General features: G+C 42.4%; 2 protein-coding genes across 2 annotated transcripts; both read right to left on the minus strand.

The window, feature by feature from the left end:
- On the minus strand, positions 1-18,091 carry LOC125718703 (collagen alpha-1(I) chain-like). Its single transcript, XM_048992690.1, has 38 exons — positions 18,038-18,091; positions 17,799-17,906; positions 17,572-17,625; positions 16,366-16,419; positions 16,019-16,063; positions 15,777-15,822; positions 14,866-14,910; positions 14,289-14,342; positions 14,035-14,088; positions 13,695-13,748; positions 12,878-12,931; positions 12,544-12,588; positions 12,132-12,176; positions 11,784-11,891; positions 10,801-10,854; positions 9,586-9,639; positions 9,256-9,309; positions 7,899-8,006; positions 7,740-7,793; positions 7,310-7,417; positions 6,832-6,885; positions 6,630-6,683; positions 6,490-6,543; positions 6,083-6,136; positions 5,796-5,903; positions 5,641-5,694; positions 5,292-5,345; positions 4,585-4,638; positions 4,395-4,448; positions 4,208-4,261; positions 3,459-3,512; positions 2,031-2,084; positions 1,860-1,913; positions 1,681-1,734; positions 1,281-1,334; positions 899-916; positions 325-378; positions 1-145 (listed from the first exon to the last, which is right to left on the minus strand). Exons 4-38 carry the CDS (start codon positions 16,392-16,394, stop codon positions 11-13), a joined length of 2,082 nt encoding a protein of 693 aa, XP_048848647.1. The 5' UTR covers positions 16,395-16,419; positions 17,572-17,625; positions 17,799-17,906; positions 18,038-18,091; the 3' UTR covers positions 1-10.
- Positions 17,535-27,770, minus strand: LOC125718712 (collagen alpha-1(X) chain-like). The gene is made up of 18 exons (XM_048992701.1): positions 27,693-27,770; positions 23,925-23,963; positions 23,782-23,835; positions 23,389-23,442; positions 22,878-22,985; positions 22,727-22,780; positions 22,315-22,368; positions 21,580-21,624; positions 20,524-20,577; positions 20,376-20,420; positions 20,061-20,114; positions 19,877-19,921; positions 19,744-19,797; positions 19,530-19,574; positions 19,120-19,173; positions 18,188-18,232; positions 17,799-17,992; positions 17,535-17,625 (listed from the first exon to the last, which is right to left on the minus strand). The coding sequence occupies exons 1-18, from the start codon at positions 27,744-27,746 to the stop codon at positions 17,535-17,537; spliced, it is 1,143 nt and encodes a 380-aa protein (XP_048848658.1). The 5' UTR covers positions 27,747-27,770.
- Positions 27,771-27,996: the final 226 nt, after the last annotated feature.

Genomic DNA, 27,996 nt, shown 5'->3' on the forward strand with positions numbered 1-27,996 from the left:
ATAATAGATTTTATGAAAAAATCATCTGTATAAAATTCTGAAAACACACAAAAATGTGTGACATTATAGTATGAGTCTTTGCCTCCAGGTGTGTGAGAGTCAGACTCAGAGAGCTTCCTGGCGGCCCAGCAGCTCCAGGTGGACCCTGAAAGACGTGAGAGTGAAACAGAAGCTTTGTTTTAGTTTATCTGTATGCAGCAATTGTATCATGTGGGTGATAGTGTTGGAGAATTACAGTGGGTTACAGCAGCCAAAAAACCTTTGGCTTAAGAACTTGACCAATGATGTTTGGATGATTTTATGCAAATCAGGAGAACTGCGTACAGGAGGTCCTCTCGCCCCAGCTGGTCCCAGGCGACCAGTAAGTCCCTTTAGTCCCTGAGGATAAATCATAGGAAAAACTGACTTCACACATTTGTAATCTTAGGCTTAAAATGTTTCACTATTCTACTTCTATCCTAGGGGAGGGAGAGAGTGATTTTACGAGCCACCAGACATGATCTGCTTGAGATGCTTGGCACTGTGGCAACGTCTTTTTTAGGGAATGTAAGAGAACAGCCATTTTCAGCAGCAATGAAAGCTTCCGACAGTGTGGAAGGACAGCAAATATCCCTTAAGCCTTGTGCCTGAAAACCTTTTTATCATTGCCTCACCCATTCCATCTCACAAGCATCTCCTCACTACATACAATCCCATCACGCTGAAGGTAGTCCTGTTTTGATAAATGGGATCTCTATGGTAACCACCCCACAGCCACCACTGGTTTTTTTATAGCTGATATATCTGTGAAGTATTTGAGATGTTGTGCTGTATCCACGCTGTTCCACAGAGGGTCTGTCTAGTCTCAATGAATTATAAAATGGATGCAATTCTAATAAAAGTTTCCCATTTTACATACCTTTTGGCCAAATAATCCCTGTGGAAAGAGGTTAGTTAAAATACCATTTTAAACAAACTTGAAGATTTTGTTAGTTTAATCCCAAATTCTAGAATGAGAGGCAGCTCTAAAATGTATTATTACTTGTATTAGATTATTATGTATACATACATACACTTGAACTTTCAGCAATGATCTCTCAATACAACTATAGAAAGACTATATAAATGCGATCCATAGAGCTGAACAGAGTACAGCATCTTAAACCCGCAGATAAATGATTCATTTCTATATCGTTATCTTCCTCTATTTTTTTCCCTTGGGATAATATGAGCTTAGCATTAGCATGCATGCTAATACTAGTGCGCAGTCTTGGAAAAGGGCAAAAATAACAGTGACTTACTGGAAGTCCAGGCAAGCCAAGTGCTCCCCTTGGGCCGGTGGTACCAATATCACCCTGAAGGGGACACACACAGGCATAAGCAAACATGCATGTTGGTACATATACTGTACATGAACACACAAACACATACGACACAACAGCTTAAAAACATCACAGTCCCTGAGCTTTTTAATGGGCAGGAAACATTTTACATGTGACTATGATAACATCTTCAGGGACAGAGATTAAGATCAGTGAAATAAAGAGGTTAATATATGATGTAGATCCCATATGCTGATTATGGCAGAAAGTGCACTAGTAAGGCTCAGTAACCTTAAGAATATATTGTTAATGCTGGCGAAAGAGTATACTACAGTGTATGACCTAATTAATTGTTTGATTTTTTTTAAGGTAGAATTACCTGTTCACCCTTTAATCCATCTTCACCTGCCTTCCCCAGATTACCTGGTCTCCCCTGAAACACATGGTGTGCCTCAATGACTGAGCAATCTCAGTGCACTTTGCAGTCTGTCAGATCCCAGCTGTCTCTGGGAAGCAGCTATGCCGCTCAAAGCCTCCGGGAGGCGCTCATGAGAGTACCTTCACTCCTGCAGTCCCAGGCCGTCCGGGGGGTCCATTTGGCCCTTGGTGCCCCTGATGAATAAAGGGCACCCAATTACTGAAAACACTGCAAACTGAAATGTGAGCGTCTGCATCATTTGCTGCAAGCACACGGCTTCTCACACAGACGGCAATCATTCCATGGCGTACCTCTGGGCCTTTGTCACTTGCCTGTCCCTTCTGTCCTCGTGACCCTGGCATGCCCTGAGAAAGGGGAAGACAACCACAGGGTAGCTATTAAACTCTCATTCCTCAAATTCATTTTTAACAAGAAACCTTCAAGATAAGAACATAATAAATGTACAAACGAGAGGAGGCCATTCGGCCCATCAAGCTCGTTTGGGGAGAACTTAACTAATAGCTCAGAGTTGTTAAAATCTTATCTAGCTCCGATTTAAAGGAACCCAAGGTCTTAGCTTGCGCGACAGTAGCAGGAAGACTATTCCATACTCCAATTACAAGCTGTGTAAAGAAGAGCTTCCTCAAATTCATTTTAAAATGTTCTCCCGCTAATTTCCATTCATGGCCACGAGTTATAGTATTTAAACTAATATTAAAATAGCCATTTAGCTGAACAGCATCCAAACCTGTTAGAATCTTATTCACCTGGATCATGTCCCCCCTTAGTCTCCTTTGCTCAAGGCTGAACAGATTCAGCTCAGCTAACCTCTCCTCAGAAGACATTCCTCTAAGACTGGGAATCATTCTCATAGCCCTATGTTGCACCCTTTCCAAGGCAGCAATGTCCTTCTTAAGGTATGGTGACCAAACCTGCACTCAGTATTCTAGGTGAGGTCTTACCAAGGAATTATATAATCTTAGCATCACCTCCCTTGACTTAAACTCCACATACCTAGAGATGTAACCCAACATTCTACTGGCTTTTTTTATTGCTTCCCCACACTAGTGAACCCTGCAGTACCCCACTATGAACGCAGGCCCACTGCGACATTAAAGTCACAATAAAGTCACGTACTTCATTCTAAATTTGGCAATATCCACATATTCTTATAATATACAGTTTAATAATCACCGGTATTGGCAGTCTTTGAAGGTGGACATTTTCATTTTAAATGATGTTTCCTTAACTTGGTTATCTTATCAGAGAGGTATCTTTGAAAAAAAAATTATAATAAATGTATATTGCAGTTTATTACAAGTTCTTATTTTTCCCGGGTGCTGTTCAACATATAGTAAACATACAAATAAAGTACATTGTCAAACATGCTGATTTGACATTTCATTTCAGGGTGGCCTCAAAGAAATCAGAAGTCATCAGTCCAGCTTTACACAAGAACAAAAAGAGTAAGAGCAGAATAGGAAAGATAAGGACAGTGGTCACCAGCTAGTGCTTTCGGGTCTGCATCTGGACCGAAGTACAATTTAACAATTGAATCCTGACTGTGCGATTTTATTTGCCCGTAGTCTGCAAATTTTATTGTCAGGGGACAAGCCACCCCCCCAAAGTGGACCTTGATTTGGCTGATGGAATTTGGCCCTTGGGGACAAACATTTGGGGACCCCCTGCTTTAGGGGCCACTCCCCTTGAGGTTCCCAGTGCCTCACGCAGCCACTTACGGGAGGACCTTGCCTCCCTGGAGGCCCCTCTGGTCCTGGTTGCCCTCCTTCTCCCTGGAGAAATGATCGCAAACCAATGAACAATATTAAACCCTATAAAGCTTGACAACAAAGTCAGTGAATGGCAGTCCTACTGTGTTTTTTTATTATTTTTTTTGGCAACAATTGTCCCTTGTAGAAATCATATCTCAAAAGCTGAAAATTATATCCAGTGGTGGAATAAAAATTAAACCATTGTTTTTAGTTTTATTGCATGTGTGAGGATACTATGACTACCTGTGTTTGTGTATTTCAGTGTTTAATAAATGCAATGTAATACGATTTTACTGCTTCATCTAGGTAGCTAATAAATATGAACATGTACGTACCAAACCTAAAACCAGAACTGGATAGTTCAAGTCCAGAAAGTTACAATCCAAACCAAGATTTTGTTTCAACCAACCAGTTGAGTACTCTGTGACTGTGACTCTTCACATTCAACTAGTTGGTTGAAACAAAATCCTGGTTTGGATTGTAACTTTCTGGACTTGAACTATCCAGTTCTGGTTTTAGTTTTGGTGCATACAAGTTGATATTATTTATATTATATTATTATATCATTTAATATAAATGCCCTGATTGTTTGTGCATAAACCTATTCTTGTCACTAAAGCATTAACAACCCACCGTTCTGGTTTTAAACTCAAATGAAAGCACTGGTTGTTACATGATGCCATCTAATAAAATCAGAACTACAACCATCCTCTAACCTTCTGTCCTGTAGATCCTCTTGATCCAGTCATTCCTGACCTTCCTTTTGCCCCCTGCAAGAGATACAAGCCATTTAAATTCAGGTAACTGTTTTGGGGCATTCGTGCAAATTCAATTCCTTACTGTAAGTGGCAAACATGCTACACAAAAAGGACAACACACTAGGGTCAGACTAGGAATCCTTACTGTCTTTCCGATATTCCCTGTCGTTCCTGGGTATCCATTTGGTCCACCTTCTCCCTGAAATACGAGAACAGTCCTTTTCCAACAGCTGAGGTTGATCTAATTTTACCTGCTTTACTGCTTTGCTCTCAGGATCCAGAGAAAATATCAGAAGCTGGATATGAGATAAAGACAAAAATGACGACATGTTGACCTTTTCTCCCTTTGGTCCCTGCTCTCCCTCTGCTCCAGGGTTCCCATTGGGTCCCTGAAAACATGAATCAGGGCATTAAAATGTGATACGGCTCATGTAATGCAGAACATCACACCGATAACAAGTTAATGAGGTTAACTTCAGAGGAAAATTCTCTGACATTTTTCTTTATCTCTTAATTAGATTTTTCAGCCTCAGTAAAATAGTCAGCATTAAACTGATGACTTGTGGAGCTGACTGGCATCATCAAGAGGTGCACATACAAAAATCCCGTCTCCCAAATCCTAATATTTTTTTTAAGATTATTACAGTATAAATATCGCTGCTATTTTTATGTTAGTACTAGTATATTATGATGGAGTGAAGAAAATGACAAAAATGACAATGAACAGGAAGCAGAACCTGTGGATATAACTGCTGCAGTATGTGCAACAACTGGATTATAATATAATAAAAAGAAGGGTTATATAATGGACCAAAAAAAAAAACAGTCCTGAAATAGTATTACTATTAATTCTAGATCTTTTCCTTTCTTAGACTCTCCAGTTCTCGTTGTAAAGCCAGTTAAATATGTACACTTTGCATTATATATGCAAGTGATATGGGAACAGTACAAATGTAATTTGTGTGATATTAGAGGGACTGCATACTCCTAGTCTCCATGGCAATTGTAATTTTCCCCCACCTCAGTATCCCTGAACACTAACCTGGGACCCTGGTGTTCCTGCAAGGCCTCGGTTCCCCTGCAGTCCTGGGGAACCCTTTGCATGGGAAAGATTAGAAGTAATTATTTCTTAAGTTATTATTTTTTCTTTGAATTGAGTGAAAAATATTTGCATGTTCTTCCCCAATCTCTTAAAGCTTGAGCTCATAAATGTCTGTTGATTTTTAATCAACCTGAGATAAAAGAGCAATCTGTTCGTCTATCAGTGACATCATACAATTGATTATACAAATAATTGCAACTACTAGTTTTTCATTAAAACGCAATTTTCTGTCAGGAGGAAATCATCTCATGGCTGCTCTTCTCGGTAAATTGTACATGCCTGGATGTACCTTTAATCCCACGAGAGCTTTGGGCCCCATAATCCCTGGCAGACCTTCTAATCCCTGTAAAGGACAAGTGTATTCATGAGATTCAAGGGTACATTACTATGAAGATATTTCATCACATAAGTAAACAAAGGCTTAAGGTTACTAAGCCCCCACACCGGTTCTCCAGGCTGCCCTTCACACCCCGGATCGCCATTAGGACCTTCTGGCCCCTGGTAGCCCTTCAGACCCATAATTCCCTGGGGCCCCTTACTTCCCGTTGTTCCCTGGAGTGAAATAGAGGTACAACACACTGTCTTAATAGGCCTCTTACTTTTTGGTGTATACTGCTGTAAGAGTCAATTGATGGCATGTTTGGGAGTGTGACTAGTACTGCATTGAACTTAGTGCAGTTGTTTTATCGTTTGGAACTGAAAGATCACACAGATTCCAGTGAAATGCCAACCTGAGATCCTGGTAGTCCTGTGACACCTTTGATCCCAGGTTTTCCAACCATTCCCTTTTGGTAGAACAAAAGGCTACTCAAAGGAAGTCATTATATTTACTACACAAATAGACATCCACATTATACATACAGTATCTAATACTATAGTATGGTAAACACACACAGTGGCATGAAATACAAGTTAATTATTTCACCATTTTTATATTGAATATATTTTAAGGAGTAGAAATCTGGAAGGCAGTATGAAGATGATAAACTTCTTAATCTTATAAAAGACAGCACCTAATCTTAGCATAGTCACACTGATGTTATTTAAGAACTAAGTATTTTTAGTTTACCCTTCCCTTCTTAAAATGATTATGTGTCCTATTGAACTGATCTCAACAAACTTGTATTTAACACAATACCGTAGTGCCAGGAATCCCAGACTGGCCAGTCTCACCTCCGTGTCCTGCCTCACCCTTAGGAACAGAGTAGCGTCAAATGTGTTTTATTAGTCAAGCTACAGTGTTTGGAACGTGTGATTGAGATGATTTAACTACAGTACCTTTTGCCCTCGAGGTCCAGCCCTACCCGGCGATCCCTGAGAACCTGCCCCTCCCTGAAGAGGGACACACTGAGTTCACCACCTGATCTTGTTCAGTCTGAACTTGAAATACGGATCATTAAGGCCTGGTGTTACTCTAATAGTCAAATTTTAATGGAATTACAGGGGGTCCAAATGTAGACACACAGACAGAAGCACCCACCTCCATTCCTGGTAAACCAAAGGGTCCAGCTTCACCCATCAGCCCAAGCTGACCCTTAAAAATAATTTTATGAAATACTCAAACTACCTCACCATATATGTACATTTAGAAGAATGGTATTATAACTCCAACTATATTTAACTGTTTTGATCTGTAAAGATCAGGTTTTATACAGTACAATCTACACTATTAAGGCCCCCATTCTTGATGCACATATTAACAAAAAACATCCAGTCAGTGGCAGTTCAGTGGCTGAAAACACCTTGATAATGAGAGGAAACCCACAACTGCAAGAACAACAGCTCGGTACATCGGTGGCATGTAGAATGGCTTGTGTGAATGCATAACCCGCATACCCGTGAAGTGGCTCTTAAGGCAGGACTACGCCAAGGTACCTAATAAAGAGGCCAGTGAGTGCAGGTCTTCTAAAGTTGCACTTGAGCGCCTACCTAATGAAGACCAAATAATAATTACTCACCGGCAGTCCTGTGTAGCCTTTCGGTCCCTTAACACCTCGTTCCCCTCTTCTACAAAGTGTTCCAGAGGGACCCCCCAGCCCTGGTAATCCGTGGAAGCCCTTACCCCCCTGTAACATCACCATAAACAACCCTGATGTACAATGCCAGCGCAAGGACATGCCAACTCGTGTGGAGATCAGATAGCAAAAAAGCACAACACACTGAGACTTACTTCATAAATCCTTTAAGCTGTCCGTGTCCAGCAACCAGAGTGCATGATCAAGAACACATTACAAAAATATGGAAAATGGCACAGGAGTCATAGAGAACAAGCCTAGACCCAAAACCACAAATCTTCAGCTTTTCATGCAGTAACATTTTGTTTTCAGTAATATTCCTTATAGGCACAGAGCATATAAATGTACAATATTATGAATTATTTAATTTTACCTTTGGCCCTTTAAAACCCCTCTCTCCAGTTTCGCCAGGAGTCCCAATATTACCCTAAAGCAAGAAACGATTCAACCATTTAAAATGATGCACCTACAGTATGACATGCCAGTTATAGTGTTTATTTAGAGGATGAAGGGCTGGAATCGGGACTCTCACCTCTTTGCCTTTCAGCCCTGGCTCACCCTGAAGCCCTTCAGCACCCTGTGGTCCTGGATCTCCTAGGGGTCCCGGGGAGCCAGGCATCCCTGTGGGGCCTTGGCTACCCTATCAGGCGTAAAAATGAAACACTAACACAAGAGCCATAATGATTGGTTGGCAAGCTATTCTAATTTATTCAGCAAAATCTAAAGGATTAGGCAAGATAGAAGATCTTTACCCAAGGGTATGGAAAGAGAAATGCAAAATGATTGACCTTTTACGTGAAATGAAAATGTGCCGCTGCCCCACTTCATCCACTCTTATTTTAATTAGAATACTGCACTTATTTTAGCACCAGATGATAGTCTTAAGAAATCATTGATGCTGGGCTGAATGGTCAGCCCTGTCATAATGCACATGTTATAAGCCCTCAGAACAAAGAGTGTGGTTAAGCCAATGCATTACAAGGAAGCACATTTATACAAGTATGTATATTAGCTGGGGCAGCATGGTGGTGCAGTGGTTAGCACTGTTGCCTCACGCCGTTGGGACCCGGGTTCGAGTCTCCGCGTGGGATACATGTGTGTGGAGTTTGCATGTTCTCCCATGTCGTCGTAGGGTTTACTCCAGTTTCCCCCCACAGTCCAAAAACATGCTGAGGCTAATTGGAGTTGCTAAATTGCCCATAGATGTGCATGTGCATGTGCATGTGATAATGAATGGTGTGTGAGCGTGCCCTGCAATAGGCTGGCCCCTCATCCTGGGTTGTTCCCTGCCTCGTGCCCATTGCTTCCAGGATAGGCTCCGGACCCCCCGCGACCCAGTAGGATAAGCGGTTTGGAAAATGGATGGATGGATATGGATGGATGGATATGGATGGATGGATATGGATGGATGGATATGGATGGATGGATATGGATGGATGGATATGGATGGATGGATTAGATAAACGTCCAATTGAAATAATAATAGATACTTTATTGATCCCTGTGGGGAAAGTATCTTTATGGCTCCCTCAGCTTGTCTGTGATGGGCAGCCACCTGTAGTGGCACCCAGGGAGCAGAGGGTTCATTTAAGGGTCTTGCTGAAGGACCCGCAGATGTGCTGAGGCTGGGTTTGACCCCAGTAACCTTCTGATTACAGGCAGACAGGCTTAGACCACTGAGCTACACGCTGCCCCTTATGAAAAGAGCCAGATAAGTATATATAGTCTTTTTGCAGTGACTGTTCTCTGACAAAATTGTGCTTCACTCATTATTTATTGCCAGTAACCTGTTATTAAGTAAGACAGACAATAAGCTTGTGTGTTCAAACAAAATTAACCTTGACATGTAACTTCTATTGCTACTCTTTCGCTCTTCGCTCTGTACTAACCTGCTCCCCTTTGTCCCCCAGTGAGCCCCCAGCGCCCCCTGCACCGGGAAGACCCTGCAAAAGTTAATACAATAAACAGTCATGATAAGTAACACCAAAAAGCCTAAGAAGGTCTCTGTTCTAATGTCTCTAAACAGGGTTCCAAAGGATCTTTGTGTCGCATTCTTACATTGTTTAACATATTATTATAATATTATACAAATAAAACAGATTTATGATATTTGATTCTGATTTGGCTTAGTGCTTTTGTAAAAAAATTGAGCCAATCAATTTCATTACAACCTTATTATTATCTTTGGAGTAACTTCTGAGTAAAAATAATTAATGAACCTGCTGTCCATCCAGACCATTGGGTCCACTGTCACCGGGAGCTCCTAGAATTCCCTACAGGACACCAATAAAACACGCATGTTGTATAATATTATTGACATATTGCAATATTATACACTGTATCAGAAAAATACATGAGAAGTTTAATAATAAAATAAAGGCCTGCGGTGTGGTGTTCATTTCAAAATTCTGATCTACATGTCAACATAATGTTTCATATGTCGTGATCTGTCCCTGTTAGCCTGTCATGTTCCTCTTTGGCCAGCAGATGTCACTTGTCATCCTGTACCTCCCTAATGTGTTAATTACTCACACCTGTCTCTTGTTAAGTACTCATTTTCGGTATATATAAAGCTCTGGAAAAAAATAAGAGACCACACCATATCTTTTAAAAAAATTGCATGTTTAAATTCTGATTTAATCCTGGTTCTGCTGGTAGAAGACTACACTACAGGTTACTTCCAAGCTCAAAATTTCGAAGACAGCAGCGCACAAGAACAAAGTGAAACAGAAGACACTGGAAGTGACTAAAACCAGCCAGGTAAAGGACAGAAACTACTTTCTAAAGGCAGAGATGACCGTAAATTTATCCGACAGTTTCTCATGAATCGGGGGATGACATCAAGTGACCTTCAAAAGGAATTGGATACATTAAGTGCAGGTGTGAGGTGCATTGCTACGATAGTTTGTATCAGGCTCCTAGAAGAAGGGCTGACGTCTGATGCAGCAAGGAAGAAGCCATTCATCAATGAGAACCAGGGAACAGCCAGGCTGGAGTTTGCAAAAAAAATAGATTATTCATAGCCACACACCCATAAATTGAGAAATGCGTGAAACAAAAAATTGTATACTGTGGTCTCAGTTTTTTCCAGAGCTGTATGTACCTGCCCTTGCCAGGCTCCCCAGCTCAGTCATTAGTGTTGATGTGAGTCCTTGTAGTGGTTAGTATATATGATCCCCTTTCGCTGTTAGTCAGTGTGTCTTCTGCTCTATTGGCCTGAACCTCGCCTCCTTGTTAGATTAGCCATAGACTCTCCTTGTTGTTCCTCCCAGCCTTCATTTTTAACCCCTTGCAGTCCTTTTGTTTCTGTTTGGTTGTGTATTAGTGATCCAAGTAAAAGCCCTTCAGTTCACCCCTAGGTAACATCTAGGTTGTCCCTGCTTCCCATCATTGTACATATCATATTGTACATAAGCATCATCATTAGTTCTCACCTTTGCTCCCTTTTCTCCCTCTGATCCTATTGGACCGTCAGCCCCATGTTTACCCTATAATGCAAAAGCAATTTTAAAGACTCCGGCTCTTACAAGGCTTTAAATAGCGCTAAAAGATATCCACAAAAAATTTCAGTTGCACAATTTGTCAGAATGAGCACACCAATGACCTATAGCACTTCCTGTTGACCCGATTTTGATCTTCACATTTTCACTGAGGATGAAAGCGCACTTCAGAGTTATTTTTGGTGACAGACTCACATGTGAGTCTTTGTAGTTATTATATACCTTTACCAAAAACTAAACAAAGAAATTCCACAATTCACTGTATGAAGTGTCCGTGGTATGTGAGGTGAGTAGATCAATTACCAAATATAATGGTGTTTCTATTTTATAAAATATATCAGGAGAATTAGCCTGGCAAAGAATCATGGAAGAAATATGGAAGGCCAGACAAAATGCAGATAGGCTCGATGCAGCATGCAGTTCAGTGTCCTTGAGGTTTTTTAATGCTGAAAATGTTCTTTGACTATTAAGTTTATGTTTTATACAGCCTTGGAAAAACTGGTATCAATGACAATGATAATGTTTTGCATTAATATTTTATGTTTTTATTATTGCATTTTACCATGTCATGACATCAAAAAATAGTCTAAATTTTTTCTAATGTCCTTTTTCTGGAAAATAAAAAAGTCTATGAAACTGTCTTTATTGAGCTTTTATTTGTTCTTCCTGCAACTAACCTTGAAACTACGTTAATCAAATGACTTTTACTACATTATAAATTTGATGTACTTCATACTCTTGGTGTTGCGAAGCATCTTGTTCTCTTAAGTGCTCCCTGTCTTTGAGTTATTAAAACGGCTGGCGCACATTGTGCATGAATCAGAAAAGTTGTCTTTTTTGATGCAACATTAATGAAAAAAGAGCTTTGTTGAAAACTTGACAGAAACTGGAAGAGAACAGAGGGTGTGTCTACTCACTGGAGACCCAGCCGATCCAGCCAAACCCTGTGATCCGTGAAGGCCTCGGATTCCCGGGTGACCTGCTTTACCTGGACCACCAGCAGGGCCCGGGGAGCCAGGTAAGCCCTGAAACATAGCAAAGATTGTTCAGGAAAGCATCGCTCACAAACTGCTCTGTTAATCCTTCATTCTACTAGGGACAGCGTGACTCAGTGGTTTATGAAGAACATGGGTTTGCGTGTGACGCAGCAGGGAACCGGCCCTTTGCACAATGCCCTCCGCACGCTTAAGTGATCAGGGACAACGCGGTCAAGAGCTCAATAGCATGGACGTGGAAGTCCAGATAACCAGCACAGCAGTACTTACAGGAAGCCCATGCATTCCTTTAGGTCCTGGATCTCCTAACCTACCCTGAAAAGAAACATCACGAGACACATTGATCACAAACGCATGAGCCGAAGGAAGGAAACATACAGTACTGTATGTGAAATAAATATAAGAAAATACACCATAATCAACCTGTTTTGCTAAATTTGAACTAACATATGACTTATGAGTCCTGCTAGAGTAGTCATTTACTGTAAGTAAACTATAGTATATCTTATTGCACTGCACCTCCAATGCACTGCGGCATGCGCCCAAGTAACCAAAAGAGAATCTTCTAATTTTCACAATAGGTGAAGCTTAAAAATACACCAGTGATGCAGATGGGTTCTGTGAAGCACTGGGTCTGTTTTTTTAAGAGTGCTATGCTGAAAACAACACTAAGGCTTCTCACCTGAGGTCCTGGAGGACCTGTTATCCCTGGCGGTCCGGGTGCACCCTGGGACGCAATTCACAGTCAACAGGAAATTAACAAGTAAAGTAACCATAGCAACAACAAGTTACCAGGGTCCAGTTACGATGCACATGACGTGTCCTTGTATAAGCAGACAATCAAACATGCGACTAAATGGAAAGATCAAAACCTTGGGAATGGAGACCTTTAATTCTGTGTGCTCTGGGCATCATTTTATATCTGGCCATTGCCATGTGACCACCAACAATCCCTTTTCAGCTTTCTTCCCGTTTCTGCTGAAGCATGAAGGAAGGAACTGAGACGTTTCACTTACTGTAGGTCCGATCTTCCCAGTGGGACCAGGTAAGCCTCGCACTCCAGGTTCCCCCTTAGATAAATACATGCATACACAAACGTGCTGGCCAGAGACCCAAATACAGACATAACCAAGCCGAGTCTCACTGCCTTTCTTCCAGGGTAGAATGAGAGCCAGTTTTCTGTATGAGAAAATCTTACATCATACAGTTATCCTTGCAAAATACAACTAATAAATAGCTGTAATTATTTTTGAAAAGACAATAACCATTAATGCACCTCACTACCTTACTCATACTGTAAATGACTGATATTTTAGGTCAACTATTAATGAGAAGCTCTTTTACTTATCGGATATGCAACAGGAGATTTGTAATAAGAAATCGGTGTTTACAGCTGGTACATTCTAGCATAACCAGGGCAAATGATATGATGTAACTCTGTACCCTCTCTCCAATGGAGCCTGTTATTCCATGCAGGCCCAAGGCTCCTGCATAACCCTTTGGGGAGAAGAGATACCATGAAATACATCGACACAGACAGGAATGACACTAACAATGTGTATATACACACAGTGTTACTCTCGGCAGACAAACAGCAAACATACAGACTCAGTTAGGAGCGCATAAAGTAAATCATTATAATCACATATTTACAGTGTTATGTTTTTTCTCTATAAACTTTTATCAAGGGGAATACAATTATTTGTACCAAGTATACATAAGTCTCCCATAATCATGTACTTTCTTTTACTGGAAAGGGATTATGTGAGACAGTAAGCATGCCTGAATGGTGACCCCACAGTCACATCTCAGAGCTGGCAGAAAAATACTCACACAGACGCCTAAAAATCCCTGAGGACCTTCCATGCCTGGTTGTCCAATGAACCCCTAGTTGAAAAATTACATATAGAAATACAATATAGATTAAATGACATTCTGACCATGTTCAGGTACACAGAGACAAATTATGGAGAATGTGAAAGATTAACATGGAATGATTAACACTGTGAAAGATTAACACTGAATGATTAACACTGTGAAAGATTAACACTGTGAAAGATTAACACTCAATATCATCTTAATATAACGTTATAAGGAATCATTTCGTCTTACCTTTTGATTGAAAAATGTTTTGTTATTATTATGTTTTTAATTCTAGCTGAGAATGGCTCACCTCCCCTCCAGGTGGCCCAGGGCTGCCATCTTGTCCTGGCCACCCTGGAGGACCCTGTTGGACACCACAGAGACGTCATCATAGATATCTCAATAGAACAATAGTGAAAGGTTTCGGCTGCAGGAAGGTGAGCCTTGAGAGTAATGATATCTATTAGGCATTATTCAGGCTTTCAAATAAACTCAGCTAAAGCAAGGATGTATTGATATTTTTACTGGATAGACAATGGACACAGACAGTAAGGTTGTACATACTGGAGTTCCTAGGGGTCCACCTAGCCCAGGTTCTCCAGCAAGTCCATGAAAACCCTAGAAAGGCAAAAGTGTGAGATACACCTATAGTATCATAATTCAATGGGTCAATTCATTACTTAATTACATTACAATATAAATTACAATTTAACAATATAAATTACTATGTGCAGACACTGGATATCCCAGCGACCCCTTGCTTGGGGTTATTATTGTCCGTACTCGTACTGAAAGCCTGCAATCCAGCCTTAAAAGCCGATGGACACTTGCTGAGTCTTTGGCAACTTTCATAGTCCTGTTAATGGGTGTGCAGTGACACACAGGCTTTATTATTTAAACTCTTTTAAGATGACTTTGACCAAGAATCGGCTCTCATAGCTCTCCAGACATAATCAGATTGAACTGGAACGAGGTTGTTTTTTTACTAGATGTTCGCTGATACTTTTATATCCGTTCAAACTAGAGTATGTTCTGCATACTCTTAATCTAAGTTTTATTACCTATCCAGAAATGGACTTTTCCAAGTTGCTACAAGCTAAATAGTGATGGGAAAAATTGGCATAAGGGACGTGACACGTACTATGGGTCCCCAGATTCCTTCATGTCCCATGGAGCCTGGAAGTCCCTGTTGGAGTAGAAGAGCTGTCATCACAAAACTGATCACCTGAACAGCACAAATTCAAATGTGTGTAAAGGTCCGAGTGTCACTGATCAGCGGGTTATTCACTTGGGCACAGATTTATGCCATGATGTCAGATTCCCATTTTCCAAATGTCTAGCAAAGTTTATTCTTCATGCTAGATTACTTGTATTCCCATAATGCATTGCTATTATTATCACTACAGTAGCTAAAGACAGGCCTTGTGACAATGTCAGGACTGACAGTCATTGTAAACCTGAACATTAAAGCACAGGAGACTGGCAATGACTGCCACACAGTGCTGCACTGGCAATGACTGCCACACAGTGCTGCACTGGCAATGACTGCCACACAGTGGACAGAGTAAGCAATGTGTTTATGTTCCATTTCCGCTGTTCTGAGTATTTTTTTGTGTCAGTGACAGACAACTTAATTAATGTACCACAAACAGGTTAGAGATGTCAGATTCTCAGCGCTTTAATAGACATTGATCATGTGATCCACCATAGGAAATGCCCCACAAACGTTAAAATGTAGTACAGTATAAGCTGCTGGGAGGCATTGCAGTGGCTAGTTGCTGGTCTCACTCAGTCACATGTTGCACGGTGATTGATTACCTGCTCTGAGCCAACATGCAGCTCAGGTAATGAAAGTCTGCCGACCTTGACCAGGCTGCCAGCCCAGTCCTGATAAATAGGGTCAGCTGGGTGGCTCGAGAAAGCACTAGGAAATGTGCAATGCTGGCTGGGGAGTGTTGGGGGAAGATTAAAATACAAAGCTAGACCTCCACCTCGCAACATCACACAGTGGTATTTATGGTATGAAAAGGTACAGAATGGGAACCTGTATACCAGGCTTTCCTTCCGGTCCTTCAGGTCCACGACGGCCTCGCAAACCCTGAAAAGATGCCGTAAGGTGCAGACACAACCATATAAAAATCAGACGCAAGATGAGATCTCTTCAAGATAAGAGGAAACTTAAACTGCAGTGCTATGTATTTCATTTAGACCTACATTTATATCTGTGAAATTAAAATGAAACGTGATATTATATACAGGTGTGATGTGCTTATTCCCAGCCAGCCCCATCTTACAGGCATCCCAGGTACACCAACGTGACCTTGCTGTCCCGAGCCCCCCTGCAGACAATGGAAGAGATTTACACATCACGTATTTTCCAAATGTCATTGATTATATTAATACCCTTCATAGCAGATACTTAGATGTGGGCGTTTAAATCTATTCCAAAAAATGTACCAGAACACCTGTAAAGCATTTCATCCTACTCAGACACACGCTACATATTTCATGAATATATTTTTCCTTTTTGGAGTTGATGATACTGCATCATATGGCATCACTCTGCAGGTCAGATTAGTGGAGGAGCCTGCAGCCTGTGAATGCGCTGGACGAGGCAGGATACAGAGGCCTGCATCACTACCTTGGGTCCTCTGGATCCTGCCTTCCCATCACGGCCTGGAGCTCCTCTCAGCCCCTTAAACAGAACATTCAAAATCAAAGCGGCTGTGAAGAGGGATTATATTTATTACAAATGACCAACTGTGATCCCACCCAGATGCGTACCCCAGCCTTGGGTCCTACGCTGCGTGGGATTGGGTCCGCTCCCCCTCCCCCCCGACTGGCATAAGTGGTTGGAACATGAAGGGATGGCTGGATGAATTTTGGGTAGGTGCAGTGCTTGAGATATGTTTTTTAGTTTCTACATATCTGTTAGAAGAATTCATGTCCACGTCAATGTTTCTAAGCTATACTGAAAAAATGTGGCAGCATGCTTAGTGAATCTGAAATAATGCACTTCAAACGAAAAGATTTCTGCATATTCAGTTCCATTGTCTCAGTAGGGAAGGTCATTGTGCTGCAGTAACCATAATTACTTGCCGCACCTGTCCCTCATTTTCAGAGAAAGTATATCTTGGTGGCTTTTGCGTTTTGTCCCAATTAATCCCGGGACAGATTCTGTTGCAGTTTGGGTTTAATTTTAAGAAACCTGCTTTTTTAAGAAATCTTTTATTACCTGCCAATATGGTTACACCATTTTTTACAGTATGTTTATTTTCATGTTGTGTTGATCCTGTCCCGGTCTCCAGGAGAATGCCCCCCCCCCCCCCAAAAAAAAAAAAAACCTTTCCATTCCCTGCCCTTTCCCTGTGCATCATTATGTCATCCACCGTCCCAAACAAAGTGATTCTCACAACATCTGAGCCAGAGCTGTTTGCATTTTATTGCTAATGAAAAGTCCCCAAACAATATCGGAACTTAAATTACGAGGTAACTTAGAGACTGTGCCAGATCTTCTGGAGATGTAGTGCTGTTTATCACTGAGGTCTGCAGATGCAGATGTTTCCATTAGGGATTGTTTTCACCTTTCAATTGCACATAATTACTCAGTTTAGTCACTGTTTCTCAACTGTGGCAGTTGCCTCCTTGTTAAGAGTGTGAAAAAAAAAAACGTGTGAGTTCCTGGAAACATCCACACTTGCATGACTCAACACTCAAGCAGCTTGCACTGCACACTGTCATATTAAATAACAAGCATATATAGCTTTAGTTTTGTATCTGTTTAGGATGCAGGCAGCAAGACACAGAACATCAGGTTCTCTGTTCAAAAGTCTGATGCAGCTCTGACCTTTGGACCTTCTTTGCCGGCGTTTCCCTGGAGACCAGGTTCTCCATTTTCACCCTGAGACAGAGAGAATTCATCAGTGTCTAAGAGCTTGGGTGAAACCCTTCACGCTTTCTGCACGTCATTTAAGATAAAACATTCAGTTAGGTGTGCTCCTGTGTGAGGAACATCTGATCATAAGTTATGTTTACTAAATGTGTGTAAAGAAGTGGGTATGCCATGATCTTCACCTGTAAGCCTTGCCGACCTGCTTGACCTCTGAACCCAGGCACACCGGGTAACCCATATGGACCCCTGTCCCCCTGGGGACCCCAGATTCCTGGAGCGCCTCGCAAACCCTATGGAAAGGTTGGCAGCAGTTCCTGACATTGACAATGTCTCTAATCACGATTAATGAAAGGGAGTTTTTCTTGACTGCAGTGTGCTGAAGACAAGCACAGATACAAAGTTAAACGACAGAGGTTCTGACCTCATCTCCTTTTGGTCCATGATTTCCCTTATTTCCATCCAGCCCTCCGTCTCCCTTGGAAAAAACAATGACGTCAAAGAAGATGTCAAAGGAGCCTAATACCCAGGTCTCTGAGCGTGTGTAAGTAGAAATGGACTGAATGGATCTTACTCTGCCCCCTGGAAACCCAGGCAAACCCCAAAAGCCAAATGGACCCTGAAAGACAGCAGAAAGAAGCAAAGGCATCAGCTCACTGAATCACTTTAACCAGCCGTGAATGCTGCCTAAAATGAAGCCATTCAACCTAACAACAGTCAACCCGTTTTGGGACTGGTGGGTACAAACAGCACAGTTACAATATCAAAACATGTCTCTGGGCAGAGACTCTGAGGTCAATGGATCACAATTAATATATGCAATTATATTAATTTTATTATTAATATTAATAATATAAATAATATAATATTATAGAGCTGGTGAAGGACACAGATTCATATTCAGTTATGTATCACTTGTGAAAAATTGTAGTGTTTGTCAGATTATGAGTCCATGGGCCGCTGAAAGGGAGTGCAATAACAGGCAGGTAAGTGTTAAAGCTTGTTAAAGTGTATATTTCTGTATTGCAGGCTGATGATGCCCACGCGTAAACCACATGGGCTCTTCCTTATCTGGTTACAGTTCCTGAACTAATAATTCTATTTTCAAAGATGTAGTATAAGATTGTCAAACTACAAAGACACCAGTTCACTGCAATTTGTTACATTCCCTTTTATTCCAATGACCTTTTAGTCTTTCAAATAAAAGAAAAAACTTTCCATGGAAATACATACATTTCAAAACAGATGCAATTTAAACATACCCATGCAGGGTTGATGCATATCACTTTCATAGTAAATATACTGAACAATACCGTATGTATATTTTACTGCTAAAAGTGTCTGTTAACACACACGATACATATGATTTCATAATTGTCTTACTGTTTAGGGTTTTTTGCTTGCTTTAGTCAGAGCTGCAGCATTTAAAGTAATTTTTCAGGTTTTTATGGATACATAGCAAATGATATGAATAATTTGAATTGCGGTCTTTCCCCTTTGACTCACCATGAGGCCCTCCACACCACGCTCACCCTGTGGCCCCGCAGGGCCTAATTGGCCCTAAGAAACACAAGCAGGTAAGGGGCCAAAGCTGACAGGGGTTAAAGGTCAGTGTAATTTTTTAAGTCTAAAGTTACAGACCAGACAACAACAAGTCTGCACAAAACAAAGAAATTATGCAAATCATGCCAAACCGAAACATTATACCTGACATTTGCACAACTCACCTTCCTTTCTCCACACATGACGTCGCTAATGTGATATGCTGACTGTGCTCAATACAGATACTGTATTACTCAGATACAGATACTGTATTACTCAGATACAGATACTGTATTACTCAGATACAGATACAGATACTGCATTAGAGAGCACAGAATTGTACTGGAAATAAAATGAAGCAAGTGAAGACTTACAGTATCTCCTTTAGGCCCATGTAGTCCTTCCTTTCCTGGCTGTCCCTGATAAAATAATGTGAATGCATAGTTACTGCCATTAATATTTCAACTGTCAGCTTTCAACGGGGAGCTTTTTACATCCATAAAAGAGCAAGATCACTATGTAACTTCTGTGGTTTTTACGGAACATTTTGTACAGTTTGTTAAGTTGCAGAGATCAGGAAAGACTTACCTGAGGACCTGGGAGCCCAGTGGAGCCCCTCCATCCTTCTAAGCCTTCAGGTCCCTGAAACAAAACAAGAGAAGCACAATAACCAGCCCCCTGTAAGAGAGGACGGAGAGAGCGCCAGACAAACACAACATACCTGAGGACCTCTCTGGCCAGCTGGACCAGGCAGACCTAGCTCCCCCTGTAGGAACCAAAATGTAATAACTGCTAATCACTCAGGTACTAACATTTAAGTAGTTTATGCTGAAGAGGCAGAAGGCGTGGAGAGAACAAAACACTCTGATAGTGAGATCATGACTATCTGTGTGGCAGGAACTTACCAGAGGACCTGATGCTCCCTGGATGCCAACCCATCCAGTGAAACCTGGGGCTCCCTGCAAAAGCGTAACATTTCCAGTCAATTACCATTAATTTCAAATGTTATATATATATATATATATATATATATATATATATATATATATATATATATGAAACAATGTCTGTCTAATTCAAATAGAATTTATGATGAACAATATATATATATTCAATATATATATATATATAGGACCCAATATTCAATATATATATATTGAATATTATATATATATCGGCGGCATCACATATATATGTGATGCCGCCGCTCTACTACTCACTGGTAATCCTGGAGGTCCTGCAGCCCCATCTGACCCATAATCCCCCTTGGAAACAGACCAGGATATGGTTATAAATGTAGGGTGGAGCATGCATGAGATTCACCTTCCCAGGAAACACGCTGCAGAGCGCCGATGCATCACAACCCACCTGCGGCCCGGCTGCTCCCCGCGGCCCAGGGATCCCTCTGACACCCCTTGCTCCCTAAAATGTCAGCACATGGACCATATTACCTAACACCAAATGCACATTTCACTCATAGTACAAAACACAAGAACTACCCCCAAAATTTATTGTCGACTTCAGTTGTAGGCCCAATGTGATACGCTTTCATGGGGCCCAAAATCTCTAGCAGCACTCTGTCAGTAATGATATTACAGGAACACTATGCTGTTGACCCACACTCCCTGACACTGGCATGCCAACAGCGTGTCCCCAGCCTCGTGCCCTGAGAGGGACTGGCATCCCATCAGCGTGTCCCCAGCCTCGTACCCTGAGAGGGACTGGCATCCCATCAGCGTGTCCCCAGCCTCGTACCCTGAGAGGGACTGGCATCCCATCAGCGTGTCCCCAGCCTCGTACCCTGAGAGGGACTGGCATCCCATCAGCGTGTCCCCAGCCTCGTACCCTGAGAGGGACTGGCATCCCATCAGCGTGTCCCCAGCCTCGTACCCTGAGAGGGACTGGCATCCCATCAGCGTGTCCCCAGCCTCGTACCCTGAGAGGGACTGGCATCCCATCAGCGTGTCCCCAGCCTCGTACCCTGAGAGGGACTGGCATCCCATCAGCGTGTCCCCAGCCTCGTGCCCTGAGAGGGACTGGCATCCCATCAGCGTGTCCCCAGCCTCGTGCCCTGAGAGGGACTGGCATCCCATCAGCGTGTCCCCAGCCTCGTGCCCTGAGAGGGACTGGCATCCCATCAGCGTGTCCCCAACCTCGTGCCCTGTGAGGGACTGGCATCCCATCAGCGTGTCCCCAACCTCGTCCCCTGTGAGGGACTGGCATCCCATCAGCGTGTCCCCAGCCTCGTGCCCTGAGAGGGACTGGCATCCCATCAGCGTGTCCCCAACCTCGTCCCCTATGAGAGACTGGCATCCCATCAGCGTGTCCCCAGCCTCGCGCCCTGTGCTGCCTGGCACAGGCTTCTGGCTCTCCATATGTCTTGCTCTGTAACTGCATCTTATTCATAGGAAGATTTACACTCACAGGGGGTCCAACAGCACCCATAAGCCCTGGTTCACCTTTTGACCCCTGAAGAAGATAAAATGGCACATTCAAAATGAATCAAGTTTCGCTAAAGACAGCTTACTTCATTTGCATCTTATTTGAAACTTATACCCATAACATGTACAACTTAATGCATCCAGCATGACAGAATTCAGGCTAGACAAGAACCATCAAGGTAAAACTGTAATACTGCATGATGGCAAAAGGCAGTGCACAGAATTACAGTATCGACAGGTGCATTTACTGTAGAACCCAATGACACGATGTTCTGTGACCTAATCTGTTCAGTGTTCTCACTGACTGAAAGACATGTCGACGTCATTTTCATGACAAATTTGAATTCATGCATTTTGATGTGGGTGGCACCTTGGCTCAGTGGGTAGCACTGTTGCCTCACACCTTCAGTGTTGGAGAGAGCTTTGAAACAGTCTGCATGTTCTCACCATGTTATGTGAGATTCCTCCCACCGTTCTGTTGTACCAGGTGAAGTGGAATTTCTAAATCAACTGTTTTACCCCATGTGGGATAGGCTCCGTACTCCCATCACCCTGCACTGGATGGTACTTAGATGATGGATGGATGGATGGACATTTTTCAGTATTATGTTTTCCAACAACTAGAGGGCAGTGAAATACAATTATACAGACATTTAAAAAAAAAAAAAGCTTTTAATAGAAAACTGATTTAACACTGTAAGCAATACTCTTACTCTACCTTCCAGCCAGGCTCCCCTCGATTTCCGCATAGTCCTGCTTCTCCGCTGAAGCCCTGTAGATCAATGGGAATAAGAGGCTGCCTCAAGTATATTTGTCTTTGTACTTATTTGGCATGTGAGCGGAAAAGGCAGCCCGAAGCTGTCCTTAGTGTATATTACACAGAATTTTCCATGCCAAGTTTAATTTTTCCCCCAAATCACAACCCAAAATGCTCCTTCACCAGGGTCCATGGCTGTTTAGTGAGATATCTTTATCCAAATCAAAAAGCCTTGCAGTATAAACTAAATAAATGAATCACATTGACCCACGTAGGAGGGCGACTGTTTCTGTGATGCCTTGACCTTTGTGTGGAGAACGTCCCTGCTTTAAGAGCATTTGCCATAAAGATGTAATTAAAGCCACTTCTTTACCTTATCCCCTTTCTCTCCTGCTGGGGCAAATTCTCCAGTGTGGCCCTCAGGGCCCTGAAATGAAGGATGGGGAAAGGCCTTATCATTGCACACATCTAGCAAACAGCACAATGGCAGTCATGGATTTTGAGACAAGATTTCAACAATGTACCTGTAGCCCAGGGACCCCAGGTGCTCCTGGTTGTCCATTCAGCCCATGTCTGCCGTCCGTCCCTCTGATCCCAGTCCTTCCAGGCCCTCCCCTTGGCCCTGGGTAACCCTGCCGGGTAAAAGCCGTAAGCAGGGAGAGCTACTGATCCATGAAATAAGGAACAAACTTTGGCTCTGCAAAATCTGGCATGACTGGCAAACTAGATATGGATGGCACAGTATAAGACAGGCTGCTAAGCCTTACGGTTCGCAGGGATTATTTATTAGGATTCTCATATTTTAATGAAACAGCAGCTTTAAATACATTAAAAGTTAACAGAAACCGTCAATATTTAATACAAGAAAATGGTCCTTTTGGGTAGATCTTACATGAAATCAGAAAACCGTTTTATGCAAAGACTCTATATAAACATAACATGTTATACTGCAAAGTAACTATATGTCCTGTATGGGTCATTGCCACTTAAAATTAAGGTCCATATAACAATCCATGCATAAATGAGAAGCTGTACCCGGTCTCCTCTGCTCCCCGGGACTCCTGGGTGTCCGGGATCCCCCTGTTTACCCTGCAGGAAGGACAGCCAATAGTCAAGGTTGGAGTATACCTCCGTAAATTAAACACCGGATAAACAGACGGGCAATTGAGACTTTCTATTACACAACTTCTAAGAAAATGGACCAGCATTTGTGTACTTCCTCAGAGGAAAATGTCCAAGTGAAGTGTGACATTTCTCTCCCTGGAAGGACTCCATAGACGTATTGAAAATATATGTATTTTGGCCTCGACAAACTCAATGTGATCAACAACAGTTCTAAGAATAAGCAGCTGATCGATGAGAAGCCAGCTGGAGAATAATGTACTTGGTATGTGTGAGCACAGCCCAACACACGGTTATGACCCACACCTGCACCCCGGGCTGCCCCGCCTCCCCCCTCGGTCCAGCTGGGCCCTGTTGTACCTGTGAGATGGAAGAGCAATTGAAAAGACAAACCAGCCCTATTCACCTCCTAGCAGGCTTGGGTACATTCAAGTTTGCGCTGTACTTACAGGCCAGCCGTACTGAAGGAAGTGGAAGAGAACAGAATGCTAGAAATGAGAAGGCAGGACAAAACGAGATCAGTGACCCTTCAGAGAAGAACAACATTTGCTTAATAAAAATATAAGAAAAAAAAAGGTTTTTTACGTCTTACACAAGAAAACATAAACCAATAACATTTACAATTCTGCAGACTCTCTGGTACATTAGACTTTTCTGCATTGGAGTAATTCAGAAATGATTAAGGCTGTAACTTCTATTGTTCCGGCTCACAAACACGACCAGTGTGTCAGTACTCCTTTCTGCATAATCGCCATCCCGCTTCCCTATGAATTCTGATGGTGTGCTGGTCTGTTGCCTGATAAATACAGCCGCAGAAAAAAATTAAGAGACCACTTTATATTTTTAAACAAATCTGCACTGAGCAGCAGGTTGTTTCCTGTTTCCAGGTCCAGTACACAAGAATAGGGTGAAGCAGGAGACACTGGGAACGACCAGAAACCAGGTAGATAAAGGGCGGAAGCGACATTCTAATGCCAGAGATGACTGTTAACTTATCTGACAGTTTCTCATGAATCTCATGAATGACATCAAGTGACCTTCAAAAGGAATGGGAAACATTAAGTGCGGGTGTGAAGTGCACTGTTAGGATAGTTTGTATCAGGCTCCTAGAAGCAGGATTGAAGTCCCATAAAGCAAGGAAGAAGCCCTTCATTAATGAGAAACGGAGAAGAACCAGACTGCAGTTTGCAGAAAAATACATATTATCACGGACGCACACCCATAAATTGAGAAATGAGCGAAACAAAAAATTGTGCTGTGGTTATTTTTTGATAAAATAAGGCGGAGCCAAAAAGCAAAAGCAAACTGAAGTGCTGGGAGTTCCATGCATGGGCTCCTACATCCCAGATGCTAAATAAGATGCCTAGAGCAAGAATCACACTGGTTTCTGGAAAAGTGCAGGATGAGTCACATGGACCAACAGTCTGTGACTAATTTACTGACGCTACCAAAGCCTCCATTCACTGTGCTACTTTTGACAAAGGTGACAGAGTACAGGGTGGGTGACTTTCAGATGTATTTTCCCTAATAATACCGATCTGTGGGGCCGAGGAACACGGGGGCTGACAGCGTGTTCAGAAGTTGTGAAAAGCACAGAAACTGCATTAAAGCCTGAAACACAGCAAGCCAATTATTGGCCATCTAAAGCCGCTGGTCTGCCGATGACAGTTGATGACTCACACCTGCATATTGTGGGGTGGTCGGACACGGCCGGTCCCCGCTGGTACTGTTTTGGTCAAATGAACATGTTGAATTGCCGTGAAGGTTAGTTGATGAAGGCAAACTCTCTGATTGGGCTGTATGTTAACCATCACCTCTAGTTATGCATGTGTGTTCCAGCTCAAAATGTCATAATCGACAGGAGCCAATGGGTTCGGATCCTTGGAGGGTGTTAATCCGTCAGCCTTGGTTGCTGATGGCTTGGTGCTTACCCAAGCTTACGAATGCATGCTGTAGCAAACTCATACTGGCAGAGCACACCAGCTCACCTGCTGCACCACTTTCAGACCTTTATATTTCAGACCTCAAGGAGGACACGCTTGGCCCAAATTGCAAGGCCCATCAGAGAAAGAACATTCAGCAGGGAACCGTGGTTAGACTGTGCTAGAAAAATGCCTGCTAAATATATATGAAAAAAGAGAATCTTAAATAAAATAACCAAATACATAGGGCTTTAAATGATGACATACCTTATTCAATGATTTTATTAATGTTCTATAAACGTCAAAATCTAAACGATGTTAATGTTTTATGTATGAACAACTAGCTATAGCTTATTATTGCCAGATCCTGACAGTAAGTACGGTGCATATTGTACAGTATATATGTTACCAAGCATAAAACTACTGAAAAGTCCTGAAAGCTTAAGAACAGAGTTTAATTTAATACACCACAGAAGCGTAATGATATAGAGTATCAAGCAATAAGTATGTCCCAGTTTGCCCTTTGTTCCACTTAGCGAAGATTCATTCCTGTAACTTTTTAATCACTTGAATTGAAGTACATGGCAAATCAAGTCTCCGAAATGTGATATAAAACAACATAAGATGAGTCAAACAGGATACAGGAGAGAAAATTAATACATAAATGTCAGTAGCGTACTTAATAATGCACAGCAGCATTAGCTCTCAGTTTGAAAGCCATGGACGTATGGCTTGTATGACACCAGAGAAGACAGAACTACCTTGGTGTTTGGAAGTTCATGATCAGGTTTGTGCCATATGGACTGAAACTAGTTGTGTGTGTATGTGTGTGTGTGTGTGTGTGTGTGTGTGTGTGTGTGTGTGTGTGTGTGTGTGTGTGTGAAATATACATAGTACTGGTGTACAGGCCGGCCATGACATCCAGCAAATTCAGGAAGATTCCACAAAGTCTCCGGATGTCTCCAACTTTGATCTCAATCAAAGTTGAACACTTTGTGAAAATTGAGAAAGGTTGCAGAGAACCCTCAGTGCCAGGATACGGTCCATGGTAGACTTCTTAGGCGTAAAACCAGACCGCTCCGGTCGCAAGTAGTGCTATGGATCGCCTTGGGGAATCCTTATTGTCATCCCAGCCACGCCCCCCCGGGGATGTGACCGATAGGGCTTCCCTGAGGTGATGAGCCCTATCGCCCTGTTTTCTGGTTTTGCCGGTTGCTCCGGTTTAAGACATGCTGTACCTATACCAGCTGTTTCAAGTTCTCTCCTGATCATTTCTCTATTTAGGGTGATCCGGTTTGTCTATCTACGCGAGATCTTCATGGTGTGCCTTGAGTTCAAGCAATTTTCCCCGTGTCCAATTCCCTGTGTTTTGACTCCTGTTTCGCCTCCTAGATTCTGTGTTTCTAGAACATTCAGTTTCTAGAACATTTCGCCTCCTAGATTCTGCCCATCCCTCTCAGTACTGATGCCGATCGCCCGACCCTCGCCTGGATTACCGACCACAGGCTTCGGCTCTGCCTCCCAGTTACCTTTACCTGAAGCTGCGTATTGTACTGTATCTATCTTATGACCTTCATAACAAGTAGGTGAGTAAGTGATCATGGATCCTGTTGAAGATGACCCTAGCAAGGACCTTACCTGGCACAGAGAGCAGGGTTATCCACCTGTAGTTGTCACAATCCAGGGGATAACCCTTCCCTTCCCAGATAGGGACTACAAGTCCCATTTTCCAGTCAGATGAGATGATGCCTGACTCCCAAATGGAAGCAAAGACTGCCTGCAATACCAGGAGGACAGCCTGACCACCAGCCTGGAGAAGTTCACCACGGACACCACAGATCTCTGCGGCCTTCCCTACCCTCAGCTGATTCACCACCCATACAATCTTAGTGAGACTGTGCAGTTCACAGTTAATCAGAGGATCAGCTTCAAGAATTGTGGACCCAGAGATGTCCAACATCCTAGCTGGAGGATCATCTTTAAACAACTGCTCAAAGTAGCCATCCTAGTGGGTCACAAGTGCAGTGTCATCCGTAAGGACCAGTGGTAATATGTTCAATTATAAATTCTCTGAATGTCTATTGACCTTACTACATCATGTGGTTTCCACCGCAGCAGATAACCTGCCCAATGGTGAAAGGATGAAAGTCATTACAGAAAGATTATTACTACATCGTGCTACAAAAAGTCATATTTTTATTGTGTTTCCTTATTTTAAAGGGTAGGAAAAAGTCATAGACTATATTCCAAGGTGCGGATGGTGCAGTCCTCATACAGGTACAGTGTGAGACTCACCTGGAAGGCAGCCCATTCATCCATTGTATTTCTCCAAAGGTAGAGAGTAGGCATCCCTGCCAGACCAGGAGGGCCTGGCTCACCCTTCCTGCCCTCATCACCTTCTGGCCCTTTGTCACCCTGGAAACAAAAAACTTTATTGAGTACTGTAATCAGTTACCGTGTATCACATTTGCACATACAAACCATCCCTAGCACATGTTCACTACGGTTATAGAATAATTTAATCTACTTTTTGATATTTGAGGATGCAGATGTTTACACCTCAGTTGTTAATAAAGTGGGTGGCACAATGGCTTAGTGG

The sequence above is a fragment of the Brienomyrus brachyistius genome, chromosome 2 (assembly GCF_023856365.1).
Source record: "Brienomyrus brachyistius isolate T26 chromosome 2, BBRACH_0.4, whole genome shotgun sequence".
Taxonomy (NCBI): Eukaryota; Metazoa; Chordata; class Actinopteri; order Osteoglossiformes; family Mormyridae; genus Brienomyrus; species Brienomyrus brachyistius.

What these genes read in the sequence shown, in the direction of transcription:
- LOC125718703 (XM_048992690.1), bottom strand. Translation starts at nt 16,394, where the DNA reads ATGGGAAGGCAGGATCCAGAGGACCCAAG. An exon ending in GGGGTTTTAAAGGGCCAAAG is followed by an intron (nt 7,418 to 7,739) that starts GTAAAATTAAAT and finishes GTGATGTTACAG; the next exon opens with GGGGGTAAGGGCTTCCACGG. An exon ending in GAGGATCTACAGGACAGAAG is followed by an intron (nt 3,513 to 4,207) that starts GTTAGAGGATGG and finishes TCATTTCTCCAG; the next exon opens with GGAGAAGGAGGGCAACCAGG.
- LOC125718712 (XM_048992701.1), bottom strand. Translation starts at nt 27,746, where the DNA reads ATGCCTACTCTCTACCTTTGGAGAAATACAATGGATGAATGGGCTGCC. An exon ending in CGGGGAGCAGAGGAGACCGG is followed by an intron (nt 22,986 to 23,388) that starts GTACAGCTTCTC and finishes TTTACCCGGCAG; the next exon opens with GGTTACCCAGGGCCAAGGGG. An exon ending in CTGGGGTCCCTGGGCTACAG is followed by an intron (nt 22,781 to 22,877) that starts GTACATTGTTGA and finishes CCTTCATTTCAG; the next exon opens with GGCCCTGAGGGCCACACTGG.